At 41.6% G+C, this 25938-nt stretch overlaps 1 protein-coding gene across 1 annotated transcript in view; it reads right to left on the reverse strand.

The window, feature by feature from the left end:
- Window positions 1-25938, reverse strand: part of DOCK1 (dedicator of cytokinesis 1) — a 1311419-nt gene that overhangs the window by 60317 nt on the left and 1225164 nt on the right. Inside the window, exons 47-48 of the mRNA XM_078643512.1 lie at window positions 15765-15902; window positions 4527-4672 (exon numbers count right to left, since the gene is read on the reverse strand). Of these exons, the coding sequence (XP_078499638.1) occupies window positions 4527-4672; window positions 15765-15902 (284 nt within the window). The remainder of the gene's footprint in view (window positions 1-4526; window positions 4673-15764; window positions 15903-25938) is intronic.

The following is a 25938-nucleotide window of genomic DNA, read 5'->3' on the forward strand; positions in this document are numbered from 1 at the left end:
TATGTATACAAAAATCCAAAGTGAAATCTGACAGCCACCTCACCATACCCCCACTGAAAGCACTTGTACCCAACTATTCATCTGAAAATACATTTATTAGGGGGGATGTAACACCCCCCTGAAGCTACGCCCCTGCCAAGAGGGTGAATGGTGGTGTGCTTTCTGTAACCTGACTGGGCCAGTGCTCTGCATGAAGACAACAGGAATAGAAGCACAGAAGCGAGCGAGCGTGCATACTGAGACGTGGTGAGTCAATTCTTCATGTGCCACTTCACTCCACTTACAAAACTGCATAGATGATGATGCTAGAGCATGCACGCTCTGACGTTTTCAAGACGATGGCATACTTACTGTGCCTTTACAAGGTTAGACACATATAAGTTTTAGCGTTGGCACTGTTATTGACTGGCACTGGCCAGTGCTGAGATGAGGGGGCAACGAAAGCATGAAAGGATACCCACAAAGGGAAGACTTCCATAGAGAGGTTAGTCTCCCCGTTTCTTCTTAGTTCATTGTTCCTGTGCTCATACAGTAGGATTTGTGGTCAAAATGTCTTTCAACTACTTAAGCTAGCATAGTTTTGATAATTGTGGTAATTTGGCATTACAAACGTAATGTGTAATTATTGAAAATACTCCGAATACCGCGACGTAATTAACATTTCTCCCATGCCTAGTTTGGTGCCACTTCTTCAAAGGCAGAGTTAAAAAAGGAAAGGACAATATTTTTTTTCTTCAGTTTTCAATTGCTTATAACTTTGCCACTGATTGATGGATCCACATCAAATGTGGCACACTGTTAGCAATTTACAGTCAGTGCAGGTATCCAAGGTTTTGTATAGGGGGAAGGAGTTAAAGAGGAGGTCACAACAGTTTCGATATACTAATAACTTTGGATCAGCATGAAATTTGGTGGAGAATTGGCATGTTTAGCATGCTCTTGGCATCCTCTATTTCATGCAGGCCCATAAACGGAAGGGTGATTTCAATGGAGAGGGTGAAAGAAGTGTTAATCTGCCAATACCGTTTGATGAAACCACAAAAACTTGTCACAAGTTTAGCAGGTTTAGCTTACCATTGGTTTTGTCAGGTTTTGAGCAGATCCATAGAGGGGGAAAGCTGAATGATAGGGCAATTAGAGTTTCATTCACTGATAGCTTTGGCACTCTTCAATTAATCTGAAGGCATTTTCAGCTAGCAAATTCAGCCCAGTGCAAGGCCAAGCAAGCCCTGCAACCCTCAAAGCACATAGCCAAAGGCGGTTAGACACAGGACCTGGTCAAAGGATGTGCAGAATGCAGAATGGGTACATGGCAGGTTGTGTGCAATGGGGGCAGAATGCCCACTGTAGGTTAAACATAGAACCTAGCCTAGTCCTTCAGTCAACCTCTGCAGCATACAGCCAAAAGCTGTGTGCAGCGTGCATTAGGCAGCCATGGTCATTTGAAAGCGGGTCCTGGCCACAGGCACTCCCTGTGTATGGCCGGAGGCTGTGCACCAGGGGTGTTGAAAATTGAGCAAATCATAAACAATTTAACTTCACTGAAAAAGCTCAGTTAAAAGTGTGTTATGGTTCTGGCTCAAACTCGTCAAACCACTGAAAATCTGCAGTTATGGTTCACAAGGCATACAATTCACGCCATAACATAAGCCTACAGCATTGCTCAAACTCCAATATGGCAAAGGTACAGAAACAAAAAAAGAGAGATGAAGAGAACAACATGGCTCCATGGTGAGTGGCTTTAGTTCTGGCCTGTGTTGCGTGCTTTGAATAACCTTCACCACTTTGTAGATATAGTTAGATGAGAGTTTCGTGAGAGGAGAATTTTGTTTCACGAATAACTTTGGTGCTTTGTGGCAAGTCTTAACAACATTTTCCACCTTAGCTTTTTCCTTGAAAGTCTTTCACTGATTCATCAAGCTGAGGCCGAGAAGTAATGGTTGGTGGATGGAGCCGAAGAAAAAAAAACGATCGAACAGAAATACACCTATTTGGCCAAATGCTTGAATTTTACTCAAAAAGCATGTTTTTTTGTGATACTGAGTAATCTGTTCAGCCATTTTTGAGAAACTAGCATTTGAAGAGGGGCTCGAGTTGGACATGAAGGGGTGAAACAGTTAAGATATATCTGGACTGTTAGTGTCCAGATATGCTCTGACAGACCACTTTTAATGGGCCTAGGCAGCATGGGCGGATTTTGCGAATTGGCAATCCGCGAAATTGCGTATTTCCGGATTCGCAATCCGCAAAATCCGCGAACTCTCACGAATTTTGCGGATTCCTTTTTTGTTTGTGTTCGCAAGTGTTTCTGCCATTTCGCAAGGGTTTTTTACCAGTTCGCAAACGCGAACTTACTTGTTGGGTAGCAACGGTCGCGACCATGTTGTTTCCACGTCTGGTTCATCACAGCACCCTCTGTTTCACTACTGCCACCCTCTGTTTCACCACTGCCACCCTCTGGCTCACCCATGCCACCCTCTGGCTCACCCATGCCACCCTCTAGTTCATCACTGTAGATTATGGGGGGAAAAGCAGCACACTTGCCCTGCCTCAACTGACATGAATGAATTAGGGGCTGATTAATGTGTCACTGAATTTGAACATCCAGGCTGGCACCTGCTTCCTTATCTGTAATTGCTTTCTGTTGCAGTGTAATTTTTTAACAGGACCTTTGTTGTATACTTGTAGCTATTCTATGAGCCTGCTGTGAGGGTCAGAGCAGGGTCATAGAATAGTTGCAAGTAGGCAACTGAACTCTGAAGGGGCCCCTCAGGAAGCACTACAGGGAATGGTTACTAATGATAAGATTGAACTTTTGCACCTGCTGAGTGCCTTCAGTTTTGCAAAAATCCAAATATCCAGCAGCATCCACAAAAAGTAATCCTTCCAGGCACTACAGGGAATGGTTACTAATGATAAGATTGAACTTTTGCACCTGCTGAGTGCTTTCAGTTTTGCAAAAATCCAAATATCCAGCAGCATCCACAAAAAGTAATCATTCCAGGTCAAGATCCAAATCAAAGTGACCAGCACATGAAGAAAGCACTGGGAGGAGCCTGCTGGACAGGAACAGGAAGTTGGAGACTGTGGGGCACTTCCTTCCTCCAACCCCCCACCCCCAAAATGGACTCCTTGCAAAAAAAAAGTGCAGGCAAATGTCAACCTGAGGAGTTATTCTGATAAAAATCATAATTTTCATGGTTTATGCTGCCTGCTGGTGGATTTCTTGTGCGAAATTGCAAATTTTGCAATCTCGCAATTGCGAGATTGTCGCTGCCCGCCGCATCTAGGTGTTCGCAAGTGTTTACTCCCGCGAAATTGTATAGTATTCTAGTTGGCAAGTGCGACCAAGCAAAAAATCCGCTTCGCACGGATTTACGAATTTTTGGCAAGTTCGCGAGAGTTCGCGGATTGCGAATTTGCCGAAAATCCGCAAAATCCGCGAGCGGAACAGATTTTACGCCCATGCTTAATCCTGATAGACTGGCAACAACCTGAACAATATGTTGTGGCAGCCACTGCAGGACTTAAGGACATGGTCCCTGTGCTGTGCACATGAATTAAAGAAAGGAGGTGTGAGTAGACAGATAAAACAACTAGAAACTATTATTGATAAAATGGCAGTCTGGTGGCTCAGTTGTCCTTTCGATAAGAAAGGACCAGCGTGGAGAGGTTAGAGAAGCACATCCCCTACAAGACCTTAGATGAATCCAGAGTTTTGGTCTCTTATTTTCTACCGATAATGTTCATTGTTTTATTAGGAAGAGAAGAAACGGACAACAGGAGGTTTGTTAATCTGGGAGTATTAGACACACGTTTCCTTTTCCCAAGTATTAAGTATAGATTAGGAAACAGAGAAACGATGACCCAACATTGGTAGCAATTAACTATTACTGGTATCAATACATCAGAGCTATGTACCTTAACTGGTATAGAGAATAAAAGACAAACACACATGTTTTGGATCGTCTGCAGAGGAGCAGAACTATATTTGGGCTGACACAGAAAGAGCAGCGGTAGTAGAGACAGAAGATAAAATAGTTCGAAGCAGAAGTGTCAGAAAAATATAGGGGAAGAAGTTATTGTATTTTACAAATATTGTACATCAGAAAATATCAGTCTTCAGAGACGGGGCATAATTAGCCAGCTGACCTGAGTGAAGAATCACACTCAAATTTAAGAGTGAAGCTGAAATAAGGAAAGACAGATGAAATGGTGGACGGAAGAAGAGGAATGTGTGATATGGCCGGAAAAAGTATATTTTTTTAGATTAGGTTTGAGAAAGTAAGTGACACCAAGTCCTCAAGAGTACAGCGACAGGAGGAACCTGAGCTCAAGGTTCAGAAGAGGATGAAAAGGACAGGACGATTCTGGAATCATCCACATAAAAGTGCGGTTTGCATCCAAAGGAGGCTGGAAAGGAATTGAATAAATTAGGACTGGGGGAACACCTCAAGGGGAGAGAATAGAAGAGTTTTCATCTTCTTATAGTTTTTGGTTTGTCAAACAGATAAAATAAACCTTACCCATCAGATCCGGGTCTGGAAGGTGCACCATCAGATGACACAGAGGTTACTGATGCGACGGACAGAGGCCTCGAGGATGATGGCATTGTGAAAGACCGGACTATAGACTGTGGTCGACTCCCTCGTCTATCATCAGCAAAGGAGGCCTACAGCAAACAAAATTCATTCACATTTTAATGCAAGTGTTATAACTAAACATGTGTCAACGTGCTTCATTGTTCATCATAATTTCCAGTTTAGGAACACTCGGTTATTATTTACTGTTTCGTTTAAAAGAGAATATTTTACAAAATAAAAATAAGTCCAATAATTTCATAAATGGTTATGTCTATCACCATAGTGTTGTTTCTTGTGTAGTTTTGCTCACGCATTGCCCACAATTCAGTTCACAAACATATTTTACCAGCATTTTCTCCCTCATCAATCACACCAAAAATAGTAAACAAGTGATACACGAACTATATTGATTGAGGAGAGCAAATGGCCGCTGTAAAATATCATCTGAATTTAGTGAAAGACGAACTCGAGCACTCAGATTCTTTACAAACCTATTATGATGAAAGTGTTTACGATTATTTATTTATTTAGTTTAAAGGTTTTATATAGCGCTGGCTAGACCCGGAGGTATCAGAGCGCTTTACATGAGCATCATATCGTAGTTACAGGTTACATTGTTACAAAGGTTACACAGTTATTAAAGCATGGCAACATAGTTACTTGTAAGGTCAAGATAAACAATAAGCACAAATACGAAAGGGGAACAGCAAGCAAGGGGAAGGATTCTGGGGAGGAGGGAAGGAGCTGGGGAAGTAGATAGGAAATGAAGGCGGGAAAGAGAAGGGGAGGGTGAAGGACAACGCAAGGAAAGAGGAGGGGAAGGGCAACAGGGACACAAACCGGTAGACGAGTCAAAGCAGCGTCCAAAGTCCAGTCAACCCCATCTTAATATATCAAGCCTTATACTGCATGATTGTTCTTGTCGCAAGAAGCAACACATAGTGTTTCTCACCATGGCATATATCTGCTTAATATTCTGAACTATTGGAATATGTATGTGTATATGGGATAGCTCTTTAGTGCTAACCTACCCAAAAGGCATCAGAGTGCAGTATATGGAATTTAGTTTATTTTGAGTTTCAAATCAGCGTTGGCCATCCAGGTCTGGATGAAGTGCAATCAATGTTTGAAATGTGTGCGTGAAGCATTGCAAGTTGAGTGGGGTATTAGCATTTATAAATGATGTGGGGAATCGCCTGGATAGGGATGGCTGCGATGCATCCCGGGAGGGCGTTAGGAGAGTGCCTGCTCTGCTTTTTGCAGACGACACTCCCCTAATCTCCAAAGCACTCAAAAGCCTCTAACAGTTGTTTGCTGACTTCAATTTCTTCTGCAGTGAACAGGGGTTAAAACTGTAGAGTTTTAAAACAGAAATCATGGTTTTCCATCCGGAAAGAAGTAAGAGGTATAGATGCAAGTTGTTTGTTGATACAATTCGAATAGGACAGGTTCCTAACTTGGATTATTTGGGAATGAACCCCATCGCTGCTTCTGATGGCCAATTGTCCTCGCGCGCACTACCTCCGTAGTGCTGCGCGCGTCCGTTGGCTGTTGCGACCCCGCCCACTGCGCTAAACCCCCGCACCGCGGTGGAATTGCCGCCGCGGTTAATCGGTTAAAGTAACTCCTACCATGGACTGGTCCATTCAGAACCACAAATCAGAATATTCATTAATTTTCTATACATCAAGACGGCTGGTGATTTCTTTCTCTAAGAAAGCTGCACCAGCATTAGAAATATATAATGTAAAAGCTCTAGGAGCCACTATATATGGAGCTGAGTTCTGGGCCATGTTATTTGCAGCAATACGGAAGCGTATCGTGTTTAAAACGTTGACACTGGCTTTTAAAGCCCTTCATGGTACGGGCGCACATTACATAAGCAAGCGGCTGTGTGTCTATCATCCATCAAGAACACTGAGGTCAGCTTCGCTGGCCTTAGCTGCCGTTCCTGTGATCCAGCGAGCACGCATCGGAGGCCGGTCTTTCAAACACCAGGCACCACAATTGTGGAATTCCTTACCGGTTACTCTCAGAAAGACTGACACCTTGCTTGCTTTTAGGAAAGAACTGAAGTCCTGGCTTTTCATCCAATAGATTTGATCATGTCTTGCTCGCCCTGTTTTCCGCACCAAGTTAGAAGCGCCGAGACACTCCTAGGAGTAGCTGAGCGCTATATAAAACACGCATTAACATTAATATTAACATTAACAATTTATCAATTACGGAAAATACATTTATTAGGCTATTGTTTGGCCTTTCAAATGTTAGCCCTTGATCCCGTTATTTCTTGATTTGGCGCTCATGACAATCTCATGGAGAGTTGCACTAAAGCCATTGCTCTATCGGCACAGGATATGGTCATCCACTGATCTTGAAGCATACAGAGAACCTCTTAAAGATCTATAGACTCTGCCTAGAGCCCAAAACATACAGTGGTTTATACACATAACAATGATGCTTAAAAAGCTGGAGTTGGAAGAGTTTTGGGCAACCCGGCAAGTTTAGTCTCTATACAAAAATTGCTATTAAAGCAGCATAATGGCAGAAAGTAGGTGTTGATACTGTGTGCAACAATAAAGGTACTCTGACCCTTGATTTTATGAATTTTAAAATGTTTCCCAATTCTGAGTGGACAATTGATGGGATCCTACTGCCTCTGGCTCGGAAACTCTATCCACAATTTAAATACCAGGCTCTTCCTACAACGGCATTCTGTGTGAATTGGGAAAACAAAAGATTTAACGGCACGGAATGCCAAGCGTGTTGGGGTACATCTGAATCTGTAACTCACTTGTTATTTTGTCCTGCATATGGCCCTCAGCTAAGAAAATGGTTATTGCTATTATGCAGGTCACTGGGTATGAGGAGACATTTGGATGCCCTCAGGATCCTTAGGTCCGATACCATAAGATTGGTGGTCTTCACTAGTGCAAGATACCTACAGGCTGTATGGGTTTGAAGGTCTAAATGTATTTGTGCCAGTGTATGACATGGATTGCTAGGTTGAGCATAAATGTGAGGAAATGTTACTTGAGATATCTAAGTACTCTTATAAAACAACTATGCATAAAGTTCTCCCTGCCTGTTCCGGAACCTTACTTACATGCACTTTTTAAAAGTTATTTTTATACTTCTTATGTATAGCTATGTGAGGGCAATCGTATGCTCTTTTTATGAATTGTATTGTTATTAACTTATTTGCACTGATACTTTATCCATACTATGATTTGCTTCTTCCTCTCTACAAACATGTAAGACACTGTAGGAATAAGAGATGCTTTTATTTCCCTTATTATTGTGTATAGTAATTGGGCAGCATGTTGGTCCAATTGGAGAGGAATGGGGTGACTAAAGTAAGGTGTATGGATGTATATAACCTAAATGAGCAATAATTCTTTTTATGAAATTTGCATTTGTATTGTACTTTCATGATATGTTTTAGATCCAATTAAAGCTATTATGATGATGGTATTATCAGCATAATGGTGAATGTTGATGCTGTTACATTTAAGTAGCGCACCAAGAAACTCCATGTAAAGGTTGAAGACGACAGAAGACAATGTAGAACTCTGAGGGACTCCACACACGATAGGGATTTTTTGTGGCCTGGAATGCGCCCATGTGAACAAACTGGTGTCAGTTGGAAAGGTAGGAGGAGAACCTGTGAAGGACACTGCAGGTGACTCCAATTTGAGACACAAGAGTCTGTGTAAGGGTAAATGCTTGACTCTGTCAAAGGCAGCTAAGAAGTCCAGCAATTTCAGGGTTCAGGGTATAAGATTCATCTGTAGTCAAAAGGCCATTGTCTGTGTAACAGTCTCCATGCTGGAGCATACTCTGAAGCCAGACTGGCTGTTGAGCAGGACATGATTATGGTTGATGAAATCTTGGAGTTCAGCATAGGGAGTTTTTTCAATCATCTTGCCAATGAATGGTAGGTGAGTGATGGGCCAGTAGTTGGCGAGGTCGACAGGGACTAGTGTATGTTTTCTTCGGAGTGAGAGGATCAGCCATGTCTTCAGGGCTTCTGGAAAAAATGTCTTGAGTGAGGGATGCATTGACAAAGGTAAGTAGCAGTAAGAAGCATATCCAGAAAATGTTGATGTAGGACAAGGGTAATACTTCATCTTCATAAGAAGTTGCGTTGAGGAATACCAGAATAAAATGGAAAAATCAAAGGGTCCCCCACATTCAACAGCTTTGCGCACCGAAAATTAACATAACTTCGAGGAAAACTTAAAAAGAATCCAATAGTTAATTTCAATTCAATTTTTTTAGTACATCCATTCATTCCTCTTCATGCAAACTAAATATTATATTAATAAAAGAAAGGGGAAAAAAGGAGAAGCAATTAAAGTAATAACATCAGCTAGGAATAAGAATGTTAAAATAAGTTACTTTTGCAGAGAAAATAAGGATTACAATGAGATAAAAATATGGAGAGGAGAAGAGGGAAGGGACTACCCTTTAAAAAAGGAGGGCAAATTAGGAACTTTCAAGTTTCACAATTAAGTTCAGTAGAAGAAGTATCATGAGGAAAATAGACTGGATGATAACTTCCTCCTCTTATGTTGTATGACACTGCTTTATTTGGCAGTGTCCCTCTCTTCACCTTTTGCAACAATTTAGCTTAAGCAGCAATGCATCTGTTAGCTACTTTTTATCACTAATTAGATTGCTCTTTTTTGGATCAGTTCCTTCATGAGTTTCTTATTTGAGGACTCTCGCTGTATTGTTTGATGTCAGTTAGACAGTGAGTATATCATTATCTCATCCCAATATTTATGTGAAGGGACGATTCTTTCTGCTCTTGACGGCAATACACCAAGGATGTGTTCTAATCCGTGGGATTTTGGTATATCCAATACCCTAGATATATGTAAGGCCTTATTCCGGTAGAAGAGTGATTCAGTTCTTGATTCAAATTTCTTACTGCTGATAATTAAAAACCAGACAACATGTTTTATCCTTTGAAGCAAGTGGGCCTAGGGCTTTCTCAAGACTTGTTGAGTAAAATGTAATGTTCTGCATCTGTGATTTTGTGTAGTGGCACTCATATGACTTTACTTTCGTGGTCAAGATGTGGCCTGGGGGCCTAGGAGGGAGGCCAGTTAGAAAAGTAAACAAGAGGCCAAAGTAAGACTACAGCCAGACCCAGCTCATACATGAGACATAAATCCTTCAAGTTGGTTTGATTTAGTATGTGTTTTCATCGTATTGCTGGATTATTGCCCAACCCAACTATTTTGACAAAACAAAGCTATGCATGTTCAAAGGCTTCCTTCAAAGTGCAACAAAACATGCTTCACTGATATTTAATCCTGGATTTATTTACTTTTTTAGATGCTCGATTGAGGCTCAGGTTAAGGGACATTACATGTGGCATTTTGTCAATTAAATGTTTTGATTTGGCCAAGTAAAGATCTATGTGCAAACACGCTTTATTTAAAATACAAGAATGTTTCACTAACATTGCAACTTCTAATTTATTGTTCCCGTACAACTTTACAAAAACAATGTGTTAAATAACTTTTTGTTACATTCGAAAGAAAGTCTGTGTGTGTGTAAGTCCCTCACATAGCAGTATCACACTACTGAAAGCACTCACACAACCCTCACAGAGCAGAAGCCTCACACCATTGACAGCACTCTCACGCACCTCACACACTAGCAGTGACAAACTACCAAAGGTACTCTCACACCGCTCACAAAGTACAGTTACACACCATTGACAACAACCGCACACCTGCTGCAGACTAGAAGTCTCACACTACCAGAAGCTCTTTCACAACCCTAAGAGCAGGAGCCACACACTACCGGAAACTATCTTACATGTGTAACGACTAAAAGTCGTACCTTACCAAATGCAATCTTAAACCCAAATCCCATCTCAGACGAGCAGTTTTAAAGAGAAGCAGTCTCACATTACAGAAAGAACTCCGATTCCAATCACAGACCAGTAGTCGCACCCTACAAGACGTTCTCTCAAACCCCTCTCATATTAAGAACAAAACCATGAGGTCTGACTTACAACTTAAAGTGTCGCTTGACTGAAAGGCGAGTTTGTGGGGGTCATGTCCTGGATGGGTGAGAGGGCGAATTCAAGCATGAGTCAGTCGGTGGATGATTAGACGCATGAGAGCCGGTGGTCAGATGGATAGATGCCAGGATGCAGGCTTGGAGGATGAACGAATTAGTACATGGACAGATCAATGAGTGACTCAATTTAGTCATTCTAAGGCATGAGAGAGAGACCTATTGGCTTTGCTCATTCTCGTGAAGAACTGGTTTTACGTTAATTTAAGTGCAAACAAAAAGTTGAGTGCTGAAATGATACAGTTGAAGAGATAGTTACAGTTCTTCAATAAGATAGCATGTTATTATGCTAAATTTTACAGTTGGCATGTTTATCCGAGATGAGCACGAGATGGTCCAGTAACGCTGCTAAAAACTCAAGAAGCACTTGAGCAAGAGATAGGATCTTCTCTGAATAATGCATCTTGCTGGAAACACCTCTCTGGAATGCGCGTGCAATCACAGGTCTCAAACCGAGAAAATTAATTCCAGCATACCTCTGAGGCAACAAATTAATGTTCACTGAGTCAGGCTCATGCTTTGAAAAGACAATGGATATCATTCCCAACTAATTAATAAACGACCCGTTTCACGGGACTGCATGTTGAGGAAAAATATTTAAAGAGCTTTTTTTTTTACACAAAATGAGCAATAGATATGAATATGAATGACAGCACGGTTAGTCATTAATAACTGATATATTCATAAAATAATTGAACATTTTCTGACAAAAAAAAATTGTATTCCCTGCTGATTAATCGTTAGAGGATTTTCCACTCTGTCAACCGCTGGGAAGTATGCACTGCACAAAACAGACAGAGCTGATAACACTCCGTCATTCATGACAAGCCTGAGCGACAGATGAGAGTGGAGCTGTCAGGATAATGGCTAGGCCAGAACCCTGCATCCACTGCCCCTTGGCCCCTTAATGCACAGTACCAAAATAGGCAAATTAGTTTACATTATGTCAACTAAACATGTTCGGGTGAACAGAATATCTCTAAGAAAGTCCACCTGCATTAGAGACATAATCTCAACCTTTCACAAATAAATAATATATCTGATCATAACAGCCGTTTCTTATTTAAAAAAGCGAAAAAAGACCGAAGGCATTTATTTTTGTAGGGTTGTTGCTATACATTTATCCACATGCCACTGCTGTGAAATAGATTTACATTTTACCATTTCCTACTCCCGAACTCTCCAGTCACAAAGGTGTACCTATTCTAATATGCAGTCAGTAGAGATGAACTGATTTAATATTACATACTAAAAATTACATTGGAGTTTGAAAAATCATCAAATCTGACATTTCTAAACACAAACTGGCTGAGTGTTAATGTCATATTCACCTCGATGTAAATGAAACTACATTTATACACAGAGGGATGTCAATTACATATTTCTTCAGTAGGGCGCCTTACATGAAATTTTGTGCTAACACAGAGAACTATAACTACTAGAACGGATTTTATTTCCGTAACTCCGCGCTCTATTATTTTAAGGCTGAAGGGGTAGTTCACTCGCTGCATCTAAAATACAACGTTGGTGCAGCGAGGCCCCGCCCGCTGCCAGGGAGCAGCCTGCAAGCACCGGTAATAAAAACGAGGCTGAAAATGTTCCACTTAAGCAGCCTGGGCTCCTATGAACACAAAAATACCCTTCGCTAGTTTCCTGAAGGCCTGGGTGACAGGCTGTTATGACAAGCACTATGCCCCTGTCACACACAATTTCTATACAAAAGGCTCCGTCAAGGGCGCTGCTGGCTATCGAAATATGTATGTATTTTTCCCCTTTAGACGAGCTTGTCCAAAATTAAGGAAACATAAAACATTCTTATGAAGTCAGACATAGTAGATTAAGATATCATTTTTAGCCTTCAACAGTAGCCTTCACTTACACACAACATCCCAAGCTATGTTCTGTTTTCCTATTGTCATCAGATCTACCCAAGCTACAGATCGTGCCTCGTTGAGAGATGCTTAGAATGTGCGATATGCATTAAACCCAGGCACTTTCCTTGTAGTTGCTACCATTAGCAATAGTCTGACACCATTTTTGTTTACAAAGATGGATGCTGCTAGGGGATGGTTCAGCTTTGTCTAGTGAGACATTTTACTTGCTGGTTGCGCTGTGGGTTGCAGGAATATTAGTACATCAGAGATCCTACACATACTGCCCTTTAAACTGAAATGTTACTGTCTGTCTAGGAATCCTCCACTTATACATGCCCAACTCATGGGGAACCTGTGCTACCATAGTTGTTCATTGCTGCACGAGGGGATGGGGTAGGTCGCAGGGAGGCATGGCTGCCTCAATTTGTCATGATATCAGAAGTAGGAACAGAATGTGAACCCATTCTTCATACCAAACCACGTGGTGGCATTTATTACCTGCATTTATGCCTCGTGGTGACACCAACTCCTGCATCCTCATTTACAACATAAAATTATATTTTTGTGAAATTCTTCGAAGTCTGGCTCCTATAGGAGTTCTTCCATTTTAGTTACGTGGCGACCCCGTTTGTTCGCTTATACCATTTTAATGGTCTCGCCACATCTCACTAACATGGCGTCATCCAGCTGTCCAAGTGAAATATCTCCAGAGACCCCATGATGCAACTATAAAAGTGCATCTCAAACTGAAAGGCTCAGACTCCTATTAATTTTAGTTAAAATGCAAATTGCATTGCGACAGAGTATTGTTCCAAGATTTTAAAATGCTCGTGGCTCAAAAACCTGCTTACCACAAAGAGCCTAGTACCAACTAACATGCTAGTGCAAGCCAGAGGAGGTGTGCATGGATGAAGCTGCGATGGGTGACAAATAGCAGATTAAAAGGTAAGTTGTAACTATAGGGCAATTCCCAAAGGCAGACACTACTAGTTGTGGCAGCTTGGAGTGAAAGGATCTGAACAAAACATCACGTTACCTTCTCGCAGAAAATAGACATTTCCAGCAATTCTCCCCTCTTTGAGGCAAACTGTTTTACCGACCTACACCTCACTGGTGATGAACACTTTACTCAGTGGAGAAGTTGATTAAAACCGCTTTGTCCAGTAGCTGCGGCACTGAGGTTGAACACACATTTGTTGATGTTGATTGTGATTTTAGTGTGAATTGCTGTTTTGCAATGTGTTTAACAAGCACTTGCGATGCAATACAGGCTATCTCCATAGCCCCCTTCAAATAACTGTGTGGGAGACCCTGTGATGGGAACATGCCTACTAGGAGGGAGGGGAGACCTTTTATTAGATAAAGTAAGACAGGGATATGTTTTCCGGGAACATGAACACAAAACAAATCAGGGTATCTAAACAAAACTAAAGTGCACCTCAAAGATATACACCACTTTTGCAAACAAAGAAAAAGGAGTCTTTCAGCGTATTCCAAGGAGCTCTTTGAATATTATGGTGAAGCTAAGTATAATAAGAAAGATTCACAGGTCATCACTGGGGTAGTGACATCATATGGAACCTGTCCTGATGAATGCCTTGGACCTTTTTAGGTCATAGAGTAGGGCAGAAACATGTTGATGCAACGGGAATCATAGGACCATTATATCCTCCATTGTCCCGCTATACTGATTTTATATTATGCAAATCCACTTCACTAATAAAGGAATACCTGGGTGTGGATGAGACATTTTTATTATTCTTAGTTTCCCCTGGTCACCATAATATTCAAAGAGCTCCCTGGAATATGGTCGAGCCCATCCTGGCTTTATGGGGCCAGGATGAACCCAATGATGAAGCATATCACTACTAGAGTGGGTGAGGGATATACATACAATGAAAAAAAGACTCCTTTTTCTTTGTTTGCAAAGGTGGTGTATATCCGTGTGGTGCACTCTAGTTTTGTTTAGGCAGTGGGATATCCTCATTTGTTTAGTATCTCCATAGCCCTGCAAAAAAGGTATCACACTGAGAAACAAATATTTGCTGAGGAACATCCATCTTTTCAGGTCGGAGTTTTGACAACCTAACTATCAGACATAATGCTTTTAATAAAGTTGCTGTGGGCTTTGGCAACACCTTCTTCAATCACTGGCTTTTTCTGACCAGACTCTTTCAGCCATTGGTTTGAGAATTTGCCAGTCATGTCTTAATTCAGCCCAGTGGAGAATGTCTTCATCTAATACTATTGGCTGATTGGGTGATCTTCCAGTCTCCAATTCAATGCTTGATTCGAGTTGCATTAGAAACTATTTAATCTCGACAGGACTCCCTGTCCGGTTCTCTATGCTTCCTTCCCCTTTGTCTGCTCTATTTGCTCCCTCCCACCTCTCCCCTGTACTGCTGCTCGCTCATCCTCACCTCACCTCACACACTTTTCTGTGTTTCATGCTGCTTGTGCTTTGCTCTGTGCTCCCCCTACCCTTCACTTCCACGTGTCGCTTCGCATTCTTCTCAACCCCTCTTTCCTGTGTGTCCTGGTGCTCACCCCGTTCTTCACCTGACATTGCTTCCATCTACCAGCCCAGCAGTGTTTGCCCCAATGCTTCCCCCACATCCTGAACCCTGCCCCATCTCTCCTCTCCATGACTTCCCCCATATTGCCCATTCCTTCTCTGTACCCTGCCTGAACTCGCAGTACCACAGGCACTTTCACAGAGCTGCGGGTGAGCATCCCATTATGTCAATGCTTGTTTACTAGATACATAGAATAGGGCTGTATTGAAGCCTCCCTTGCCTTCATTGCAATCTTCTTTTTATTTCTGTATAAAATGAGGTTTGTGTGGTAAGGCAGCCTTCATGATTTGTCCTTCGGTGCATTCTGTATCCTATAAATGATAGGAGGACTTTAACGCAGGCTGCCATGGCACCCGAGCTTCAGTTCACATAGAAACAAAAGGGCACATTAATTAAGGCAAATGAGCCTACAATACAGGCCACCTCTCATTTCTTTCATGTATTCTAGTTTTAATGGACTAACACTGTATTCAAAGTTTAAGTTCAGTCACTGGAACAAAAGCTCAGGGTGGAATCATATTTTGAAGCAGTACCATGTTTATAGCTATTGTTGAGCTCAAAACATCCCACAAATATATACAAAGGAATGGTGCCTATTATTTTTTTACTCAGGCAAACTGTTTAATACTTACAATTGTCTTCACTCCATATTGCTTCTCCACTTTTTCTTTCAGTTGTTTGAAACATGCCTCCATCCTCTCATGGAAAGGCCTGAGAGCATCTGTCACTTTGTTTCCATGAATTCGGATGCCTTCTGACAGGAAGGGAATCTGGAAATAAGCGATACAATCGTTATCAGAACTTGCTGTATAGGGGTAGAGAAATAAAAATTAGTGCATGACATAAGTATTTGGTGAAGATGTGGGCTATCTAATGGTGGTATGTACAGAAGCATCTCTTAGCAAGGATTGAGAAATTTTAAAGTTAGTGACACACGCCTGAACCTTGACAGGTAGGATATCTGTTTCAGTACACAATAGGTCTTTGACACTTAACTTTGCCAGGCAAAGAATAAGAAAAAAATCTCTCAAAAACAGTGAGGAATTTTAAAATACATATAGCATATGAAGGATCGAATTCCACTGTACTCTGCATGAAATTATAAATGATAACTGGTAAATAACACCATACTCACTTTCTGTGGAGTTTTTATGGATTAATGATAATTGTTTCTTATTGACATTAGTCATACTGAAAGTCATGTTATTTTTGTTGTTCCCGGTATTATTTCAATTTTGAAAAATGCTTTGTGTACATTTTCCTCATTGTCAAACATCTGTAGTCTGATTGAAGCATCTGCCACCAATAATGAGTTGCTAAATCACTCGACGTATTTTTAATTAATCTGTTTCAGACAGTGATGCCGAGCTACCCAGAAACTGATCATACTTCTGCCATGACATGCACAACACAGACATTAAAAATGGAAATAAAACAGCAATAGGATGCACTAATAGGAAAACATGCATGGTTTTACTAGCCCTCTGAAAAATACAAGTGAGGTTATCATTGGCAAGCTTCACAAGACGCCAACATGCGAAAAATGTCGAAAGTAGGCACTGACTAAACAGAGTATTAATTTCAGAGAAACACTTACTAAAGCAACCCATCTCAAGATGGCGGTCTGAAGAATTTCAGATCTTGGGGAGCACGGTAACCCTTTATTTAGAATACCAGCATAATGTTTGCAGATGTTCCACTCATTGACTCACCTTGCCTGCCCTACTAAGAGTCACCTGCAAAGGACCCTTTAAAGCAGATTTTAAGGTTACAAGTAGTACTAAAATGTGTTCTAATGGGGTTGCCATTTCCCAGACCCCAGTGGTAAAGCACCTGCAATCGTTTCACAGCAGTTTGTGAAGGATGCTGTGGTGCTAAGAAGGGAACACGGTTCAATTAGAAAGAAATAATAACCTCATTCGCTGCTGACTGCACTAGTTATGTTGTGTCTATGTGAAATACACGGATTCAGATGCATTTGATGCCAATCTTTCCTGTTCAGCTATCGTCAGCATCTGACATGCCTCTGGTCCCAGTGAATCAATATGTGTTTGCCCCATCATCAACTTACAGAATGCTTTTTGAAACTTTAGCATCACTCGCGTACAGATCCGGTCAAAGACCTGTGCATTATCTAGCGACTTACTACTGCTTCAGTTTTGGCTCACAACACACACAAGGGACAACCTGACAAATGCTAAAGATGTGGTGTAGACCAAAAGATTAGATCTCATGTTAAGGTAGAGATAATCTTAGATCAGTGACTTACATCCCCGGTCTGAATGTCGCTGTGGAGGACATGAGATTTAAGTAATCTGACCAGAGAAATTCAATGATGGGTCTTAAAGAAATTCTAAAATGGGTAGAGAAGGAAACCTTGTAGATATTGACTGTTGGTACTGATGCCAGATGATAATAAAACTTTAATCTCTTCTATATTTCCTATAAATAAAATATTGTCAAACCCACTTAAGTTTAAAAAACCATTTGAAAAAGATATCACGTTGCACCCTTTAAAAGGCTGAAGAAAATGTGAACCCGAATGATTCCAGCCAAGGGCATCCATGCACTTGAGGCCATCCAGAAAACGAGTTGATCAAGGTACTACTAACGATGAAAGGTAAACATGTTTTCAAACACGTTAATTAGCATTTTAAGTTGTTTCTCGCAGTAATTTAAGATAACATTTCCACCAGAACTCTGGACAGAGTGTAAAACGTTAATGTATTGTAACTGCTATTTTTATAAGAGTACACACTAATGTTTGATCTGCTGAGGCATTACTTATTCTAAGATAGAAAGTAAACCAGACACTGCATTAAATTATGTTGTTCTGCAGCACATGGATAGTAATTCGTACTTCTGATGAGGCCACAAAGTGCTCCAGTTTTCGCTAGCACAGGTGTGGCCCTTTGGAGTTGTGGGGTTGAAAGGTTATTTCAAGTACTTTTCCAAGATGGCTGGAGACCCGCCAGAGTGTGCTGAGTTCTGAATTCCTATCCATGGACTGTTCTGCATAGATAATATTCTGTATCTTAGAGAATGATATTCTAGAATATATTGTCATATTTCAGCTAATGTTATGTTGCAATATGGTTATGTGCAATGCACTGCTTTATTGGCATATTGGTGTTTTATCATTCCAACGTAGACATGTTTGCATGATATTTTTATCTCATATATTCTCCCTTTCTTTTTCTTTGTATCCTTCATAATATACTGTACTGTATCACTTGTTTTGCTAATAAACTTTCTTTTGAAACCTAAGAGTCATTACATCTTTTATTCCACACAAATAATCTTGATTAACAATTGTGAAAGCCTCTCTGAAGCATGACTATCTATGGATTTATCACTGTGTAACATGAATATGATGTATATACCAGTAAGTAATCTTCAGAATACCTCAATTAGATAGCTTTGCTGTATGTTACAAGATGCCTAATAATCCTACAATAGACAGACTAATTGAATGATATTTATATAGGAGATATGGTGTAGTGGTCCAGCACAGTGCCCACCATTCGGTAACAGGTTGTTAAATAGTAATTTGGATCATACTCAGATTAGCATATACATGGGTTTTCAAAATGTTATGACAAGTAGAGTGCCCTGATAGTTCCATTGGCCCTATTTGATATTTATGCTCAGAGACATGTTTTCTATTTCATGACAGCTAATTTGAAAGGATAGCTTGGTGGGTTTAAGATGCCAGACCATTTCCATAGGGATGACTAAACTTGTCCCAAAGGCTCCTTCTCCATAAATTGATAAAGTCTCTAACATGTTCAAAGGTTTTACTTCAATGATACCCACCTTAATTGTAGACAGAGCCATGTCAATCATTCTGGTATCATAACAAGCACCATAAATGATCTCTAAATCTTTTACATTAACTAAGCCCCTTTTTGTTGGTTTGAGTGCTCAAGACATGTTCACATATATGTAGCCCAGTAGATGTTTGAAGCTATGAACAGATTTTTTGTTAATTTAGTACTCGTATGTCTCTGATTACCCAAATTCAGCAACTTTGAAAGTATACTCTCCCTACTTGGGTATACCAACATTCTGGGTTGAAGAGATGCTCTTTTAATACTGAAGAACTTGCACAGAATTCAAAATGCAGCAATGAGGTAGCTCCTTACCCAACTAGCACAGAATCACAACACACCTGTACCTTTTTCTCTTTACGGGTTGTCAGTTGCTACATGGATAAGCTCTTCGAAAACTGTGTAGCTGACTGTGCAATCCATGGGGCAGGTACATTCTTGCTTTCAAGAAAGCTTCACATTTGTCACAAAGCGAAATCTCTTGGCCAAAATCTTACTTAATTATTGACAGTACCTCTATTAAGAAAAACTTGAGCTGGAGGAACTGCTTTTCTGTCCAAAAAGCCAAACGCTGGAATGTAAGGACTACGACTGTGACGTCTGTATGAGAAGTGAACACGACCACCTTAAACTCTGGAAAACACTAAAGACTTGGCCAATACATTCACTAAAAGCATAAATCGCAGGCTGTGGCCCACACAGATTGGTTAGAAGTTATACATGTTCTCTCCGTGCTTTGGAACACCTAATGCAAATTTGTTGTGATGTGCTCAATGCCATGTTTGGAACATTCCTTGCATACCGCAAGCAACATCTCACATGTAGGACTTTCTACATAAAACAAGTTTTATGGAATTATTTAATAGCAAAATGAGAGCAAGTGCTGTTAAAGAGTGCTGGGCAGATTGTGAGAATTTTGGAACTGGGTTAGTAATCACTGACAAGTGATCCCTATAGGCACAGTTTATTACCAGCAGCTCATTAGAAAACAGCTTGGCCTGGGAAAAAGAGAAGGAGGGAAAACCTGCTGCTTAGCTACATGGATGAAGACTAAGGTTTGATCAGCTCTATCTTGAACCAAAAGACTGGAAGTTATTCTGAAAGATAAGACTAGCTCACCTGTTGTAGTTTCAGGGACAAAAGAAGGGATGCACGGTGGAAGAAAAAAAATGATCAGTTGTCAGTGGCCTGGACTGTGGATTCAACTGAACTTTGCTGGAGCCCTGGCAGGACGGAGTGGTAGAACTTGCCTCTCACTTTTGTCCAGTCTTTCCTTCCTTTCTGCTGGAGAATTTATAGCTCCAAAAAGTGACTACGTTGAAATTTAAAAATGAAGAGTGGGAGAAGGCATCAACGTGACCCGGGCAAAAAGAGTACTTTGACTGTTAGGATTTTTGTTTGTTGTTTAGAACCTACTCAAATAGCCTTCTCTGATTCTCTCTCTGCTCACTCAGACCTGGGCCGGCCACTAACTTCTCCAATCTCGAACTCACTGTTCATGCCTAATTTGCAACATGTTCTAGCATGCCAAATGTCCCCAGAGCTGTCTGTCATCATCACAGATGCATGCCCACCTGGGGGCAGGCTCTCAATGCCTCACTGGGTCTGCTGCCACCAAGTCCGAAGCCATCTCAGTTCTGACACTGCGGGTCGCGCGTCCACCAACAGACCCAAAACTACCCCTTCCAAAAATCAAACCGTCATCTAGTCGCAAACCCATTTGAGGAGTCGGTAAAACTTTACTGACATCTCAAATGGGTTTTGTACATAGCCAGAAACATTCTTGCAGTCGCAAACTGCAAATCAGAGAGTTTGCAAAGGCTAAAGCGTTTTGTATATCTAACTTTAGATTACTAATCCTGGCAGTGGGACCCTTCTCCAACATTAATAACTTATAATCTCACAATGGATATGTAATGTATGTATGGTGACATTTATTAAAAGCCCCCCTCAGCTTTATTTTCAGAATAATGTTTTAAAAAATTATAAAGAAAACGTCAACAGCATTAATAAAGTGCATGACCCTGCCACTATGAGAAAGGAAAGAGTATTAATAGGCAAGGTACATGTTGAACTTTACACCTGTGAGGAAGTGCATATAAGATGAACTAGAAACGATGCAAGGCTGCATGAAGATTTAAATACATGGCATGGAATCTTGTGTGCCCTAATAAGATAATACCAATATTTAAGCTACGGTTGGAGGGAGGGGGCAAATTGGATGATGTCATTTGTGCACTGTGAGTCTGCATTGTCCAGTCAATCAGCGTTTTTTTACTCTGTTTTGAAAATCAATGAATACATTTAAAGAACACATTGCACCTAAATATTGTGCAAGCCCATCACACTTGTGTCTGTTGCTATGCACATCTGTTTAGAACAGGAGCACAAATCGAAGGTTGAGAATGGCAACACACAAAATCAACACAAAAATCCATGCACACATGCCAACGACCAATGGAAATAGCCAAAGGCTTTTGCATGCAAAAAGCTTACTGTCAGGCTAAAAAGCAGCCACTGCATGCTGAAATTGACTGCAACCTCATGCTATAACTGCACTACCTGCTTTTTTTTTAAGCACTTGTTATTTTTCATTGGGACTTCCTCGATATTTGAGCTTCGGCCGTCAGAACAAATCCTATACATAAGCACACACCTGCCAAGAGTGGGTATGTGACAAATGAAAGAGCGAAGAGATTACGTCTCATCTAAGATCACATTCTCTATTTCAGCCAAAACACAAAGAAACAGGATTTAAGAAATAAAACCTGCCAAAAACCTTTTCATGCAAGAAACAATATTTTTTTACTTGATGTAAAACGTGACATGTGCTTTGCACGGCAGGAACAATAACCCGTAAAACCATACAATTCAATAGTGCTTAAAAGTGGCATCCAACAACCTACATAAGAATAGTGGAGGTAATGTGGGCATGGCTGAAGATTAAAAGAAGTAAATATTCCACTGGCTGCAGAGTTTCATCACCATCACGATCTTTCTCACAGAGGAATAACATGAGTGACCTCCGGAATTGAAAAACGTGAATTTTATTTTCTGCTTTATTGAAAAGTGAAGAAATTCGATTAGAGAACAACAGTTCCCCAGTGCAAATAAGTTGCATAATGCAGCTCAGGTTATGAAAATAGAAAATAATATTTTGGGGTGGGCAGAAATGAGTATACCGAGGAGTGCACCAGAAATCGACCTGGTCATTTGCCTGAAAAGTGGTAGCCTGTGTTGCTTCAGGCTGAGATTCCACTACAATGGTCAATGTGCTACGTTTTCATTCACAGTTCCCAGTACCTGAACGACTGAGCTGGAGAATAAGAAACCTATTAGTTTAACTTTTAAACATGTTTTTGTGTGCAACATTTACATCGTTCATACTGGATCTGGCCTAGACACATCTCTTGCTGTTTTTCCAGCCTCATGTAACCAAAATGAATCAATTTAAAAAACAAAAAACACATATATAATACACAGAGAGAATTTGGTCAGCCTTTTTCATCCATTGGTCTTTGCAACTTTTGTTCACAATTCACTTCTGCCTACCACAGCATGCCGCACTGGTCAGCCAACATTTGCCGTTGGCTTTCTTACACGCTGGGTGACAGCGTTTTTCCTGATCACATATGTACAGCTACCAAAAAAGTGCACATAAGTGCCAGAATTGGTGGAACAAAACCTTTTTCTTTCTATCTTTATCACTTATAATATTGGCCACATTTGCATATTTGAACTATGCCTTAAAGTGACAGTAATTCAAAGCTAATAGTTCATTTCCTTTGGTCCAATTAGTGCTTTCTGTGATCTATTAATTAAAACTAAAAAGGTTTTTCTGTAGCTGCTACAAGTACATCGGCCTGCAAGGACATATGCTTACTATTTTCTTTAAATTAGAAGAAATGGTTAGCTTTTTTTGGCTTAATTGTTTTTTATTGCAAGCATATGGCTGCCATATTTGGGCATCAGCATGATTTTTGTTAATTTTTTGTCAGTTATTCTTTCAATAACTATAAATAATAATAGAAAAAATTAAACTATAGCACCCGATTGTGAAGGCTAGACCTACTAGCTGTGCAAAGCGGGCTTTACTATTGTCAATAATACAAAAAGTGAAAGTAAACACATTAAGGGTTTAATACTGTTGGAGGATACACAAAGGATGGCAAACTCTCTGGTCGCAAAAATAAGAGCGTTTGTGACAGCTTGAAAAGTTATAACTCGCAAATTGGGCAGGTACTACAAAGTGCAAAAGGGAAGGGGTCTCCTTTGAACCCCTCGCCATTTGGGAATCAGGGAATTGGAATGCCTGCTTAAAAAAACAATCATTTGCAATGCAATAGGTCTCGCATTATTAAAGTTTGAGCTATTGGCATTGCTAAAATAATGCAACACCAATAGCTCAAACTTCAGTAAAGCGAGACCTATTGCATTGCAAATGCTTTTGAAACTGTTGCCTTGTCTTGCGGAGAGGGTGAGGGAGAGTGAGAAAGCATGAGAGGGAGGGAGAGATAGAGGAAGCATGAAAGGGAGGGGGGAGAGAGAAAGGAAGAGGGATAGAGGGCAAGAGAGATGGAGAGGAAGAGGGGACTGAGAGGTAGAGGGAGAGAGAAAGAGGGAGGGGACAAAGAAGTAGGGAGGGGGAGAGCGCGGAAGGGGGGAGAGGTAGCGAGAGAGAGGAAGAGGGGAGACGGAGAGAGAGAAAAAGCGAGGGAGGAAGGGTGCAGGAAGAGCATGAAAAAAAGAGAAATGGAGAGACTCACTTAAAAAGAAAATCGCAAATCGTACACTGGCCCAAGCTCAGAAAAGAAGCAAAGGACTATTTGGACACCTTACGCGAACAGTTCAATGCATCTTTCCTCATCTAGGTTTGCCTCAGAAGTTAGAGGCCACCATGGTGCTAATAGTCTGTCCAAGCAGACCATGCCAATTTTAAACCTGCAGCAGCCAGGTTTCTTTTAACTGCACCAGTGCTCCAATCAATCACTTCACTGACTGCGCCAGGTGATCCACCTTCAAGGGACTCCACCTCCAGTAGAGACATCCAAGGCACGGTCTTTTCCTTTAACCAAGTAAAACTCCAGACTCTTTCAAAATGGAACCCTATTCTACCGACTGGTAACTGGTCTGTCCCCACTCCAAACATAGAGGAAAGGTAATGGCAGAACCTCATTCACTGTACAACCCGACAGACAAGTCATCCATCACCTAGTACCTCAAAAAAACCTCCCAGCCCTACATAGGCTCTGCTCACAACCTACACCCTCCCAAACCAAACAGTTATATAAAAAGCAACCATTCCATCTTTTAATCCCTCTCTGTTCCATTACACACTCACTAAAGCACGGGGTAAAAGAACAGCTCTAGACTTCCTGCAAGTCATCAAAAACACCCCGCCCCCCACACAGGCCACACGACAACTCAACATCCAGCAAAGCACATCCTATGGCACAGCATGATGCCCGTCTACTTATGTGTCAGGCACGTGAAAAGCTATTTCTATTAAACTGCAATACAAGAAGCTGCCACCATAACACCCCGCCACAAAGGAAGGAGAGTAAACTGAAACAGTAGGTAAGCAACAAAGTAGCCCGAAGGAATATTGCTGCTTCATTGTTCAGAAATGCAAAACAGGGCTCGAGGCAACTAGCAAAAAAAACTAGCATTGAATGGGTTAGTACAAAAGGAGGCTGGGCCGAGCAGGGGTAAGTAGATAGTTTGAGGCACTTTTGGAGGGTGCAATTACCGCTGAGGAATGTGCAGGGTTCTGCATGAATAGAGAGAGGCAGGTAGAGAAGTACCCCCTCCCTCACACATAAACAAGTAATTCTACTTCATAGAAAGCTAGGAGATAGCACACCCAGTTTGACCCACTTTAAAGGGCTGGCACGAACAACCTCCAGCAGAGCCTTAAGTTACACATTGAAAACACAGTAAATAGTTATTAATCCCCTTGTCATAACTCTATAAAAGATGGTAAGGGAAGAAGTCACCGCTGCAGCCCGGTTCGAACCGGAAGCCAGGCGTCAGACGCGTGACTGTGGGAGGGGCGTCAGAATCGTCCGGCGGGGCAGGGAGAGGAAGTCCCGCCCACCGGAGAAGCTGGCCGGACCCTCTCAGGCTCCACGTGGAGTTCCGGTCCCAGGAAGGGGGACCGGGCAAAGAAGTAGAGTGCCAGCGAGGAGAGAAACAGCTGGTATAGGCAGCGCCTGTCCTTTGTCCCCTTCCGGGGCTCCCATGGTGAAGAGCGAACCCTGGCGCCAGAGAGGAAGTGCAGGATCTCAAGTCCCGTGTCCCAGGAGGGAGGCCCGGATGAAGAGCGCCAGATAGCAGCGAGGGGCTCCCATGACTGAGGAGAGAGACCTGCGTCATGCTAGCAGAACTACAGAGGAGCTGGAGTGCTCCGGAAGGGCGCCCCAGCCAGACGCCGTTCAGGAGGATGGCACCAGAGGAGGAGTTCCCCCCCGCAGACCGGGTGAGTGGGGGATTCTCCATTTGTCCAGTGGTTGTGCCGATGAAGGTACAGTGTCCAGGTTTATTTCCTGAACTAAGCCGCCATTGTGGGCCGCTCCAACGATGGGGCGAGTTTATTTAAAAGCCCCGTGAGCGCCAAAAGGCACGTGTAAACTGGTAAATATGTTAAACTGAGCGTGTGTGCGCATAACAAAAAAAGTGAAAGTGAAATTGCATGAGGCTTGCGAGGACGGAAGGGGGACAGGAGATGTGCACACTGCGTGGCTGTACGTGCGTGTTCACGAGCGTGTTCACGACCTCCATTCACCCTGCGCATGCCCATCTCCTGTCTCCCTTCCGAGGCAAGTCAGGAACAATAGATCTCGCTGGCGACAGCGTTTCGTGTGCGTCACCAGGCGAGACCTAAAAAACACTATTTATTTATTTATTTAGTGTTTTATAGAGCGTGAACATGACCCATCAGCGTATCAGAGCGCTTTACAGAGATAACAAGCTATTT

Source organism: Lissotriton helveticus, chromosome 5_1 (genome assembly GCF_964261635.1).
Source record: "Lissotriton helveticus chromosome 5_1, aLisHel1.1, whole genome shotgun sequence".
Taxonomy (NCBI): domain Eukaryota; kingdom Metazoa; phylum Chordata; class Amphibia; order Caudata; family Salamandridae; genus Lissotriton; species Lissotriton helveticus.